At 45.3% G+C, this 13,704-nt stretch overlaps 1 protein-coding gene across 1 annotated transcript in view; it reads right to left on the reverse strand.

Annotated features, from left to right (window-relative positions):
* The window catches only part of LOC146209871 (sodium-coupled monocarboxylate transporter 1-like), a 216,187-nt gene that overhangs the window by 136,004 nt on the left and 66,479 nt on the right, over positions 1 to 13,704 (reverse strand). The window contains exons 5-6 of the mRNA XM_084581392.1: positions 9,506 to 9,663; positions 8,703 to 8,843 (exon numbers count right to left, since the gene is read on the reverse strand). Coding sequence (XP_084437518.1) covers positions 8,703 to 8,843; positions 9,506 to 9,663 — 299 coding nt within the window. The remainder of the gene's footprint in view (positions 1 to 8,702; positions 8,844 to 9,505; positions 9,664 to 13,704) is intronic.

The following is a 13,704-nucleotide window of genomic DNA, read 5'->3' on the forward strand; positions in this document are numbered from 1 at the left end:
CGGGAAACTAGTAATACAACGAGATTGCTAGCAGTTTTTGACGGTTCATCGCATGGACAGAATGCAAAATCCCTGAGTCAAACTTCGAAAGTGGTCCGAATTTGACAGCCGACTTTGTAGCACTGTTACTAAATTTCAGAAGCTACAGAATAGCTTTGGTAGCCGACATTGAAAATGCATTTTTGCAAATCGAGATCAGAGAGAACGACAGAAATGCATTGCGCTTTCGGTGGAACCAAGCAAAACCGAATGCAAATGGAGCAACAGGCGAGATACAGACTCGGCGAATGAAGCGAGTTCCCTTCGGCACCACCGAAAGTCCTTTCTTGTTGACAGCGACTTTCCAGCATCATTTTAAGATAATGGAACGAGGCTATCTGGAGAGTGCTTCGCTACCTGCGCAGTGCTTGAATGTGGATGACCTCTTAACGGGAGCAGAAAACGAAGACGAAGCGCTGAAGATCTATGAAGAAGCGAATACAATATTCAGCGCGACATCTATGAAATTGCCCAAGTGGGCATGCAACAATCCGGCATTGAACGAGCGCTTTGTGGCGGATGACTGCGAAGCAAGGCACCTCGGGTACCTCCCAGGAGTTCTCAAAGTGCTGGGATTGACACGGAAACCAAGCACAGATAACCTGACATTCACCCCAATGGCCAGCGATCACCCGAGCTAGATACAAGCACCAAAATGTATGTGCTCAAGAATACGCCGAAACTCTATGACCCACTTGGATGGCTAGCTCCATTCATCGTCAGAGTTAAGGCTTTATTCCAGGAGCTGTGGCAGAGAAATGTTGAATAGGATCATATCCTACTGACTGATCTGGACACTAAGTGGGTGCAGCGGTGTGAGGAACTCAACGAATTGGAAAGAGTTTAAGTGCAGCGGTGCTACAAATCCGACACTGTCGAGCCTACCACCAAAACAGTCCTACACGTGTTTGCTGACGCCAGCCCTGTGGCATACGGAGCAGTGGCCTACATTTGCGTAACAGATGCGGATGGAATTACAACTTCGAGCATCCTAATCAGCAAGTCAAGGGTCGCCTCGATTAAGCAAGTGACTCTTCCAAAACTCGAACCGATGCCGTGCCTCTTGGCTGCCAGACTGATTCAATACATTCTGAAGAGCCTAAAAGAGCCACCGCAGAAGTCGTATTTCTGGACTGACTCGATGATAGCCCTGCACTGGACTGTAGGAGAGCCGTCGCAATGATTCGCAACACATCCCCCCCCCCCCCCCACCCAAACCCGGGACCTTTGTACTGTAAAGCCGACATCGACAGGCAGTACTCGTGCGTCAAGCACATCAGCAAGTGTTTTACGGTGGAGCAAGGGATACTCTGGTACAGTTGTGAGAGAGGTATTATGATGTGCGAGCCCGTCAGCTAGTGTAAAGAATCATCAAAGGGTGCATAACTTGTCAGCACTACAATGCCCGTCCAGCCGCTGAAGTGACAGCACCGCTTCCAACTGATCGAGTGAACGAGGCTCAGCCACTTGGAGTAACAGGAGTTGACTTCGCGGGACCACTTCTGGTGAAAGGAGGAAACTCGCTGCGCAAGTCCTACATCACACTGTTCCCCTGCGCTGTAACAAGAGCGGTGCACCTAGAGCTCGCAAAATATATGTCCGCAGAGTATTTTCTGATGACCCTCAGGCGTTTCATCTCAAGAAGAGGTGTACCTTGGGTCATATAAGTTACAACGCGTTTCCTTTAAGCAGGTCAACAGAGATCTCCTTTGTCTGTGGAGCTCTATCCGAAAACCAGAGGTTCTTTACTACGTCCTAAAAGAACGAATCGAATGGAAGTTCGTAGTGGAGCGCGCCTCATGGAAGGGGGGCCTTTATGAGCACCTCGTCGGATCAGCCAAACTTTCGATCAAGAAAGTGATCGGATCCGAGTTTCTGACCTTCGATGAACTAACCACTGTACTGGCAAAAATTGAAGCCGTTTTAAATTCGCGAGCTTTAACTCACGTCTACGACGAACCCGGAGAACCGGAACCCCTTTAAACTTCTTTCTTCTTGGCCGGAAGACGCCTCACATCACGGCCTAGCGTGGGGAAAATCGAAACAGATGAGGTCAACGTATCAGTTCACAGACGACAGAAGCCTTCTGGCTCAAATGGACAAGAGAGTACCTCGAGGAACTGCGAAATGAGCAAAAGAAGAACGAATGCCAAGGAAAAACACTTAAGGGGCTCTGATACTTCTTCGTGATGGCCTGCAGCCACGGCAACAATGAAAGATTGCAAGAATTGAGAAACACTTTCCCGGAAGAGACGGAAAGTAGAGATCGTACCTGCTGAAGCTACCTGGAGGATCATCGCTCAAGCGACCAATCCAACTCTTGTACCCCCCGGAGATCACGTAAACGAAGAAAAATGACAAGTAATTTTCAAGGGGAATGTGTTGCGAAACCGATACCGAAACACGACAGCTCCGAGTCCGCAGACATCTTAAGACGAGAAGGCTTCAAAGACAAAACCGCGGAGAGACGCCTGGGGCGTCAGTCGTCTGCTGTAACCAAACATAAACGGATGCTGTTTTGTATTCTGTTACGAAGTTGTCTGATTTAACGAACGCGATAATCAGCACAAATACTGCAAAAAAACGTTTGACATCATTGCGTCCGCCCGCCGTTCAAGGGAAGCTGAAGCGGTTTTCAAATTGCATGAAATTCGATGGTTGGAAAGAAGGAGTATTGTTAATCATGTGTGTCAATTTTTTTTCTATTCTATTGGTAAGAAAAACAGAATTCGCTTGCTAAAACCTCGCCGCGGTCACGCCCTCGTCGCTGCCGGGAGTGGCGGAGGCGGGGCGTAGAAGCTGAGAAACAAGCGGCTGTGACGTCAATTTGAGAACGCCGGCCCCGCGTTTTGCACGCCTGCTTCGCTCCATCCCGCGCTTTAGGGATCTGCGGATCAGCGCAGTCTGCTGCTGGTGCCGTTTATTTTCTCCAGTTCTATGATTCAGAGCTGAAGGTTTCGCGTGTTCAAAGATCGCATGAGGTCAAACAGCAGATACACAGCTGTTGCGGAGTGGCGCTCCGCGCAGGTCGACGCTCTCCGACTAGTGAGCCTGTTTTGCTCGGTTGTAAAATGAACGTCGTTCAATGTTCGAAAATTGTTTTTTTTTTTTTTTGTCGTTAGAAAACAAGCATTCCTGTGAGTGCGTGAAGCAACTGGTGGCTATCAGCCCGGCTTTTTGTTGTGCGAACTTTGGTGGTCCAGGCGACATGGTGCTTTATAGTCTCCCAGAGGTTAGGAATTTTCGGTGCTGTGGGCCTCTGTCATGAAAAGAAAAAAAAATCTTGCCTTTGGAATCAGCTGTGTTTTGCACCGATTATTTGCATGCTGATGACAATAATAGAATATTGGCAGCGATTGCGGCCAATTGGGATATCAGCACAACTGAAGTCCGGGTTGTTATGTCATTGTTCCAGCACTTAATCAGGTTAATACCATTGTTGCACGGCTGTATTCACCGTCGTTACACTTAACCGAGAATACCGAATTAAAACGCGATTAGCGGCTCACTGTTATACAGCCCGCCGCCCTTCTCGGCTATATCAACAAATACCAATTAGGTACAGCAAACGAAATGAATATGACCGGTAGAATGAAGCTGCATTTTCATTAGTCATTTATAACTAAATGTCTGGACTGCCGTGCTGCTCGGGCGGCAACAGCGCGCTCAAACATTGTCCGAATGCAGCATTGCCTCCACATGCCGCGCCGGCCACGCCTTCCGCAAGCTGTCCGTGGATTCCTTGCGCTAGCGTCAAGAAAGCGTACTCAAATTTATTGCTTTTTTAAATAATAGGCGCACGAATAACGGAATGCCAAAATTAACCCTTATTGAGGTTCGCTGACCCGTACCGAGATGCTGGTAGGATAACTGCGATACAAGCAAGTTTCTCTTCACAGCTGTGTAGGGCAGTCGCCAGCGCCGTCGCTGCTCATCCGATCTTGTACGTATACATTAGCTCATCTTCTGACTACAGCGCTCACTTTAAGATTGCTTCCTAGCTAATCTATTACAGCCGCTCAGGAAGAGGGTGCTGTAACCGGAGCATCTAACTTAAGAAGCAAACATATCATCATTATAAAATAATTGACCACAATATGTACGCTTACAGGCGGGAATATCAAAATCCCCCACGAGAGAATATATCATGTATGCGTCCAAGCAGAAACAGAAATAGTTTGAGAGAGGAGATGTTTATTTGTTTACACCGCATGAAAACAATTGAAAATTTTGAAATCAAGTCCTGGCCTTCGCAATTTCGTTTCATTTCGGTGCAGTATTTTTCCCCAAAAGGAGCCTTAACTAAGTAACTGTGCGCTCCGTAGTTGCATGCTAACTACTTGGTATAATATTTATGCTAATATAACTGCTTTCAGCTCACGAAAGTAGTGAAGGACGTAACTCGGTGTCTTGATGTTTTAATGCTAGTTCCAAGTTAGCGGCCCAATCATTTACGTTCGAGCTAATCCATTACAGCCACTCAGGATGAGGTGCTGTCACGAGAGCACCTTACTTAAGAAGCAAACATATCATTATTAGAAAACGATTGACCGCAAAATGTACGCTTATAGGCGGGAATATCAAGATCTCCCACCAGAGAATACATTATGTATGCGTCAAAGAAGAAACAGAAATGAATAGTTCGAGAGAGGAAATGCTTATTAAGGCGAAAGCCATTATTGCCTCACCGGTGACGTCAGCAAAAGTGTCACTCTTTTGTGGCGGCTCTGATTACTCGAGACGGCATGACGTCATGGAGGTCTCGACCAATCACAGAGCCCCACGACTGTATGCGCGAATGCATGCATTATATCGCCATATGCCAATCAATGATAAATTTATAATTAACGACTAATTAACTAATCACTACTGCTAATTACTAAGTAATGTATAATTATTTATAATCGGGGTCAGTTGCGAAACTAATTAACTAATTTCTAATTGATGCCGCCCACTCGGTAAAATCAACCACACAACGGTAAACATAGAACAACTTCGAATATACAAGGCGCCCGATCTCGTCGCTGCCAAGCAGAATTCACTGAATAAATGCGCTCGCTGAATACGAAAGAGTAGTCGCTCGCTTTACTCGTAGCAGCATTCATCGCTACATGCGCAACAGTCGCGTAGCAGAATGTAACACTCCCGTTGTCGCCTTCATCACTTTAGTGGTCAAAGTGTCCTCGACATTTTTTTATTTTTACACAGCATGAAGGTAATTGAAAATTCTGAAATCGAGTTCTGGCCTTCCAAATTTCGTTCCATTTCAATACACTATTTTTCCCCAAATGGAACCGTATACCTCAGTGACTGTGAGCTCCGTAGTCGCATCCTAACTAGTTGGTATGATATTTATGGTAATATACCTGCTTTGAGCTAGTTTCAAGTCAGCGGCCCGATCATGTTCGCTCATGTCTCAGCCTTTAACCGCCGGACACCCGAAGCCCGCTAATATAAAACATGAAAAAAAAAATGCCAGAGGGGTATCACGTCTTTTTATTGTCACAACCCATAGCGATGGCGTCAAGTGACCAGCCTTTGGTCACGCAAAGCTGTTGGAAGCTTCTTCCCCCATTGTTCGCCGCAGCGTATACCCCCCCCCCCCCCCTGTCCTCGTCCTCTGTGACGGCGACCGCGCGTGTTCCCCAATTGGTGCTCACGCTCCTGGCGCCACAGTTCGCAGCTTGACTGTTGGCCTAATTATACTTAATAAAAGCACATTCATCATTCATCACCAGCCGGACTATACCTACTCCAGAGCCAAGGCCTCTCCAATATTCCTCCATTTCACCCCGTTCAGTGCTAGCGGCATCCACTTGACCCCTGCCAACTTCTTAACCTCATTCGCCCTCCTAATTTTGTGCCGACCCCGCTGCACGTTGCTTCCTTTGGAATCTAGTTTGTTACCCTAAGCGACCATCTGTTATTCGCTCTTCGCACTACATGTCTTGCCCATACCATGTTTTCTTCTTGCTTTCTACTAGAATGTCAATAACTTGAGTTATTTCTCTAATCCACTCTCCACGCTTCCCATCTCTTAACGTTACCACTAGCATTTTGTGTTGCATAGCCCTATGTGTTGTCCCCAACTTAAGTAGAACCCTTTTGTTTTCGTAAGAGTAGATACACGGCGCAAAATGAACAGGACGAATTAAAGAAATAAACATGCACAAGGCGCTACTGCAACTGAAGTTTATTGCTCGAGCTCGCCTCTTATAGCAAGGTGCGAGTTGAGAACAGCCCCCCCCCCCCCTAAGAAAAAGAAACATTTGGCATTACTCTGTGACGACAAGCTTGTGATATCAATGTATGCGCTCGGACCAGGCACAAAATTCCTTTCTCCGTCAGTGATTTAGAAGACGTGCTGACGCAATGTTCACCTGTTTTTTCAGTTAGACATGCTTCAGGGATCTTTCTGGTATCTTTATCTTTGTGCTTACGGATGACACGTGCATCACAAAATATGGGAGCACAAGCTTTGCATCCTCTGCAATGCGCATCAGTGTGCCCTTTTATGGCAAATTTTTCCAAATTGTTATGATGCTCAAGCAACTGCTGCTCATTAAAACACCTTCCAATATGCCCAATTTATTTCTCGCCGAAAGATAGTGAAATACTGTAAACCACTCCCACCTCGCATGGTACAAAAGGTTCATGGTGTTTTATGTAGCAGCCCTTCGGTGACACCTTTTCGGATTGTAGCTTTGCACATAATCTACCAAGCTTAACAGGCACTGAGAAGACAACTCTGACACCAATCCTGCTTTCAATCTTTTTCGGAATATGGCTCGTACTATGCATGTGCGGAGCGACGACGGTATTTTTCTTTTCTCGTTGATCGGTTCTACTATTGTGGCGCGTCTTTGTTATCATAATACAAATCGTATCTTTATCTTCTTTAATAATATTAATAAACTCTATTTCTGCCTCAAAGATATATGGACAGAGGAGCTGCAGAAAAAGCTGTAAAAATACAGCTTGACAAAGCCGCAGCCCCCATTTACAGACAACAGCAGAAGACAAAAGAACGACTCAACTTCTGGTGTTGTATAAACGAAACAAAAGAACAAAAATGTAATGCTATACATCGCAAGAGCACTTCAAGCGTACTGAGTAAACACAAGGATAAAAAGATTGTCATTACATATCACACTCTCATACGTAAAATATAAGATACGGAAGCAAAGACTTATTTTGGCACAACTGAGGATGAAAATTGTTCGGAGCTACCTTCTATATACATCCTACGCGATACCTTATGAGTACAAGTGAATAAGTCAAAATGTGCAGATGTACAAGCGTTCAGAAGGGAAGGGAGTGTGGATTGCGAACGTTCTTGTCCGGAGTGTAGGCGTGCTGTTGGCACCATCCATTGTTCGGGTTGTCTGAAAGGGTAATTTGTGGTTTTCGCTTGCAAGTTTGCCAATCCTCGAATATAGTTCGTACCATTTTTTATTTCTGTTTTGTAAGAAATGCTCAACCGGTATCGATATAATTCATAGATTTGGACCACACCGGCTGCAAGAAAGAGACCTTTGCTGGGTGACCCATAGCTAACATTGAAGGTGTAGCGAAGGACCCTTTTCTGCAACATGTGTATTTTGTGAAGACAAGAATGTGTTGCAGTTCCCAATACAAGATGACAATAAGTTACGTGAGAATAAAAAAGTGCGTTATAAAGAGTTAGTTTGAGTGACGTCGAAAGAGTGTGCCATCTGCAACGAATCATGCCCACTACTCTAGCCAGTTGTTTGACAACGTGAGTAACATGGTGTTCCCATGACAGTTTATCATACTGTACTTCACATTACGTCAAAGTAGGCATAGTTTGTACCATGCATGCATGTTCCTGAAACAACCACTTTTATAATAAACCCCCTCTCAAGCATGCGTTATCCTCCTTTAATGCAGTAAAAATTGCCGCGCCTCACTAATTTTTAATGATATCGCATTCCTCTTCTCCAAACGCTGCCTTGCGAGTGAAAGCTGTTCCCGCACATCTTGATCAGTGCTTTTAAAAGTTTTGAAGGGATTCTCTCCACTCAAACCTCATAGATGCCAAGGCGCACATAAAACCCAATGGTATTTTCGGCCTTACGCTCCGCATCCAACTGCAGCTCCCTCTTTGGCCTAACGAAGAGAAAAAAAATTGCGTCTTGTGGTGTTTTTCGCGCCCAAAGTAAATTTGACATTTTAATGTATTGAGCCTCGGTAGCTGGATGTGATCCAGGTCGCGGTGACCGCGCTTTGTGCAGGCGGAACCCAAGGCACCAATGAATTATGCGATGTAAGTGTGCGTTAAATGACCCCATGCGAACGAATAGTACATAGCCCTCCTGTTCGGCGTCCCTGATCGTCTGAGTCGCTTTGGAGTTTCAACAGGCTGATCAAACGGCTGACCAGAATGTTCCTTGATTTTCAGCATAAAGCTTCAAACTGCAACGCCAGCTAGACTTTCATTATAACCAGCAACTTCACCCTTGGGAACACTTGCGTGAACAGAAAGAGAAGGAACTTTATGTTTTCTGTCAGTTAACATCGGAAAGTGGTGCTTCTATTGAACCAGATGTACCGAATGACGGCTAGAGAACATTGATTTGGAATGAGGTTTATGTGGCCTATCACATGCAAACAAAGGAATACATGTGTAGGAGAGCTATTACCTTCTAGCTTGTTCCAGTGTCCGGCACGCCAGGAGCCTCTGGGCGACGACTTGGTCCAAGCAGATTCGGTAGATTGACAAAGCACTCGCACCCACAAAGCAGGCCCAAATGGTCTCGTCATTCGTTAGGTCGAAGCTATAGCTATAAAAAATTTGAATATTTTGTACGAAGTAAGTTTGCAGTTTTATAACACATATTAGGTTTTTCCACTTTGTATTGTTTTCCATTAGGAGCAATTAATGAAATGATATTTTCTCTGCAATTTCCGAAAGAAAAACATCACCCCATATATGCATATTTGTGCCTCTCCGACCTCTCTCTGGTTGGCGCCAGAAACGTTATATTTATCAGCTCTCTGTCACTCACTGTGCGAAGCCTAAAATACATTTTTAACGCAAATTGTCTGCTAATACAGTACATACGTATCAAGCATTTCATTTTTTCCTTCACTTTTGCTCTTAAACAAAAAATGCTGAACAATGGCGAAAGATATATACGATGCCTTTCCAAAGCTGCGTACATATTTGATTCTAAGATGAGAAATACTGTAATGCCATCTTTTAGGGTGATTTTAAAGAAATGTTCCTTTGAGATTTGATTTTTGTATTTACCCTGAACGTTTTCTAGGTCTAAAACCACACAGTGAAGCACAATGAGCTAAAAAGCACACATTGATTTTATCGATAAAACAATGACCTGTCTTGATCTAGGAAATATGCATTACTTCGAGTTCAGATTTTTATGTGCTGCCATCTGCTGCCTCATATAGCAGTACATCTCTAACTTTAAAAAGAAATACTTACTTTCCTATATAGTTTCTCAAGTCGGAGCCACTGAAAGGCGGCACGGTCGCGTTCGCTGACAGGGAATCAACCACAATCTTGGACACTACGGTAGTTGGCGCGAACAGAATGAAGAAGAACTGCATACAGTCGGTCCAAACAACACCTCGTAGGCCACCCTAATTGGAGAGAAATATTAAGAGACAAATGCACGCGGCACGCACAATATCACTTCAAATGAGACTATTCGAGTGGCATGAATGGCAACTTCATGAAGGGCAACTTCGCTCCGCTTCTAGACGAGAGAAAGATTTTGCACAGGCATAATGACGTCGTACACGAGATATGTGCGAGGCGTATGTTATTAAGAAAAAGACACTTGTGTGTGTGTGTTAGCGATTCATTGATTATGCTTGATGACTGTGAGGTGCCGTTTCCGCACGCGAGACTATCGCGGAGGCAGATTGATAGCCTTAAGCACGTGATTTTTGTTCATTGCATACATCTCATGCTTCATATATTGCGCGTATTCAGTTTTTCAATTTTTGTTGTAAGTGCAATTTTCAGCACAGATGCCCTATATGTGCAATGAGGGTATCACCATTTTTTCACACACATTTTATTTTTACGAAGGGAACATGGTGAAAAATGGGGACGGGAGAAAGACCGAAGAGCAGCAACCCGACAACGCTCCGGCTACCCAGGCAACAGTGACACGCTGTTTGGTATATTTTCTTAAATGATAATAGAAAGAAAAATCATATTACACTTTCATACACATATACAACATACAAATATTATATAATTGTACGTAAAATACACATTGCACGTTATACAATGAGTAAAACAATTATTGTCACGTGGTGGTGACAAGGTCGATGACACAAATAAAGAGTTGGTGATTGCACTGAAGAAACTCTTTGTTGGGCTGACTTGCGCCTGCAAAAGAACTAAGCAACTCGGAGGCGGCGATAGCAACAATCGTGCTCGTCGATCGACGAACAAAGAATGCCCATCGCACTCGTCAACGCTCAATTTAAAGGCTGGTGAGAGCAATCTAGATAATGCCGCAAACTGCTATAGCAGCACAACCTGGAACATTGCAGAAACATACGCGAGTGATCGGAATCTTCGAGACAGATCTGGGCGCATCGTTCGCGACAAAGAAATTGATAACGCGTCGTATCGCGACAACGAGCATGAACAAACACGGTGTAATAAATTGATAAGTGTGCCAGAATAACAATGATAAGGCCTTATGCCAGCGGCTGTCGAACAGGAACAAATAAAGGTTTAAACAGTTCGCGGCAATACTGTAGTCTGATCATCAATGAGTAAAAAAATACAGGTTAGATAATTTTTATTTTTGAGGCAAGCTGTTTAAGAAATATTTCAAAGATATGCTTTTGCTGCGTTTCATTACGGCTATGTCTTTTTTTGTGAAGTCGTTTAGTGTGTTTGGAATTGTGTGAGCAATTCGGTAATGGCCATAGTTAGTGCGCAAGAAATTTTCCATGGTGGTTGACGACCGTGAGGGTACGTATAATGCTGTTTGTGTAGATTAGCTAGTGTTAAAAGAATTGAGATTTTCTTGTACTGCGCTAGAGTAATTTCTTACAATTTTTTACTTGTACTTATTGACAGCTTTTACTATTTTATTTTTCTGGAAAAGAAGTTCAGTATGCTCTTAAACGCTACATTTTCTATTGCTCCAACAGAAGTATTGCGGTAAAATTAGTCATTTCGAATGTTTTGAAGTGGTTTCTCTCCATACCAGTGTCCAGTAGCTAAGATGGCACTGCAACAAGGCGTTATATAATAGCTTTTAATTTTTGCTGGAAATAAATGGCTATTTCTATTCAGGATTTCTACCCGTTTTCGCATTTTGGAGTAAACATGGTCAAAGTGTGCGCTCCAAAGCATGTATTCCGAAAAACAACGCCAAGTTTGTATTATACCATATCAATCTATGAATTAACGTATGAACCAACAATAATGCTATCAGGCACTTCAACTGATTTCCCTACTGCACGAAATAGAACCGATTTTGTTTTTTAGTCATTTATTAATAAAGCATTATTCTGGGCCCATTTCTGCACTTTAAAGCAAACTAAGCTTGCATGGGGTAAAATACATTCCAGATCGCTTCCGGTACAAAGCCGCATGATTGATCAATTAGCAAATAAAGAAAGGACAGGACTCAGAATGCTACCTTGTGGGGCTTGTGTAGGGGATTTGTGTTCATTAATCTCGACGTTTTGAGAGCGGGAGATAAACATGATCGGATGAGTTGTGAGCATGTTCCACGGAAACGATATGGTTCCAGTTTATAGGGTTACGAGTGGAAATCACCCACCGATGGGCAATACCACTCTGAAATCGATGGGTACCGCTTAACCGCACAAGTCAACACTCAGCGTCGTCTTCGTCCACACACCCTGACACCTCGTTCATCACTGAATGCCAGCACGGTGCATCACATAACATTACCCCCGCCGCAGAAACACAGTCCCAGTGCGTTCTAGGTAAACGAAGCAGGGCGTGAATAATACGGCTTGAGTCGTGTCGCATGCACAATGTGGGAAGCTCGTGGTGCAGAAGACTTCGGGTTGAAAGGTTCGATTTTGTATGTGACGTCAGTGACTCGGCGCAAGATATGGTAGGGGTCTGTGCAGCGTGGTAGAAGTTTTTCTCGCAAGCCCATCCGGCGGGATGGGAGCCAGAGCAGCACGAGAGAGCCTGGGGCGTATAGCACATCGTGGTGACGACATCCTAATGGGATTTCTGGAACCCTTGGGAGGCAAAGAGCCTCTCGCGAGCAATGGGGCGAGCATCATTAGCACAGGTGATGGCATCACGAGCGTAAGTACTAGTGGCGGCGTTAGTAGTGGGCAGCGATGTATCAAAGGGGAGTAATGGACGTTGTCCAAAGAGCAGATAAAAACGAGAGTAGCCAGCGGTACCATGAGGAGAAGAGTTAAAAGCGAATGGTACAAAGGATAGATTAATCTCCCAATCGCGATGGTCGCCGGAGACGTACAATGATAACTTCTCTGTGAGCGTACTGTTGAGGCGTTCTGTGAGGCCGTTGGCCTGAGGATGATAGGCGGGGTAAATGTGTGGGGGACGGTGCACACACGAAGTAGCTCATCAACCACCCTGGAGAGAGGAAGCAGCGACCACGATCCGTGAGTAGTTCACGGGAAAAACCGTGTTGTAGAAAACGTTTTGTAGGAGGAAATCAGCGACGTCTGTAGCGCAGCTATTCGGGATCGCTCGGGTAATAGCGTAACGCGTAGCATAGTCGGTGGTTACGGCGATTCATTTGTTGCCCGAAGCAGAGACCGGGAAGGGTCCGAGCAAATAAACAACAACGCGGAAAAACTTGTCAGTTAGGATGGAGATTGGCTGCAGGTGTCCTGATGGCAATACAGATGGTTTTTTCCCACGCTGGCATAGCTCACATGCGGCCACCTAATGATGAACTCAGCGATAGAGACCCGGCCAGTAAAAATGTCGGCGCACGCTGCCATACGTGCGGGACAAGCCAAGATGTCCAGCGGTAGGAGCATCATGAAATTGTTCCAGGATGGCGAAGCGCAGATGTTTCGGAACGACGAGCAAGAGCTCAGCGCCATCAAGTTGCATATTGAGGCGTTATAGTGCGTCCCCTTGTAGTGGGAACATGGCGAGGGTAGGATGAGACTGCCCTGTGGTCAGACGGTCGATGATAGACCGGAGCGCGAAGTCCAAGAGTTGTTCGTCGGATATGTGGGGAAAGGCCGATACGATAAAGATTGGACGCATGCGTCAATGTCAGAGGCCGTACAGCTGGTAGGATCGACAGGGTGGCGGGGGTGGGACAAGCAGTCTGCATCTTGGTGAAGCCGACAGACTTTTAAACCACGGAAAAGGTGGATGCTTGCTACCTTAACACCCAGCGTCCCAAACGTCATGTAGGGTCTTTGAGTGAAGATAGCCAGCACAAGGCATGGTGGTCCGTGGTAACAGTAAAGGGTCGCCTAAACAAACAGGAGCAGAAGTTCGCAATAGCCCAAACAGGAGCTAGGCGCCCCCTCTGTGATGGAGTAATTTGGTTCTGCCCTAGATAGTAGGCGGCTGGCGTACGCAATCGCTCTGGTGCAGCCATGGTGTTGCTGAGCTAGGAGCTAGCTCCAATGGCGTGACCACTGGCGCCAGCGCGGAGTTCGGCAGGGGCC

This window comes from Amblyomma maculatum, chromosome 1 (genome assembly GCF_055883805.1).
Source record: "Amblyomma maculatum isolate TAMU_Amacu chromosome 1, ASM5588380v1, whole genome shotgun sequence".
NCBI lineage: Eukaryota > Metazoa > Arthropoda > Arachnida > Ixodida > Ixodidae > Amblyomma > Amblyomma maculatum.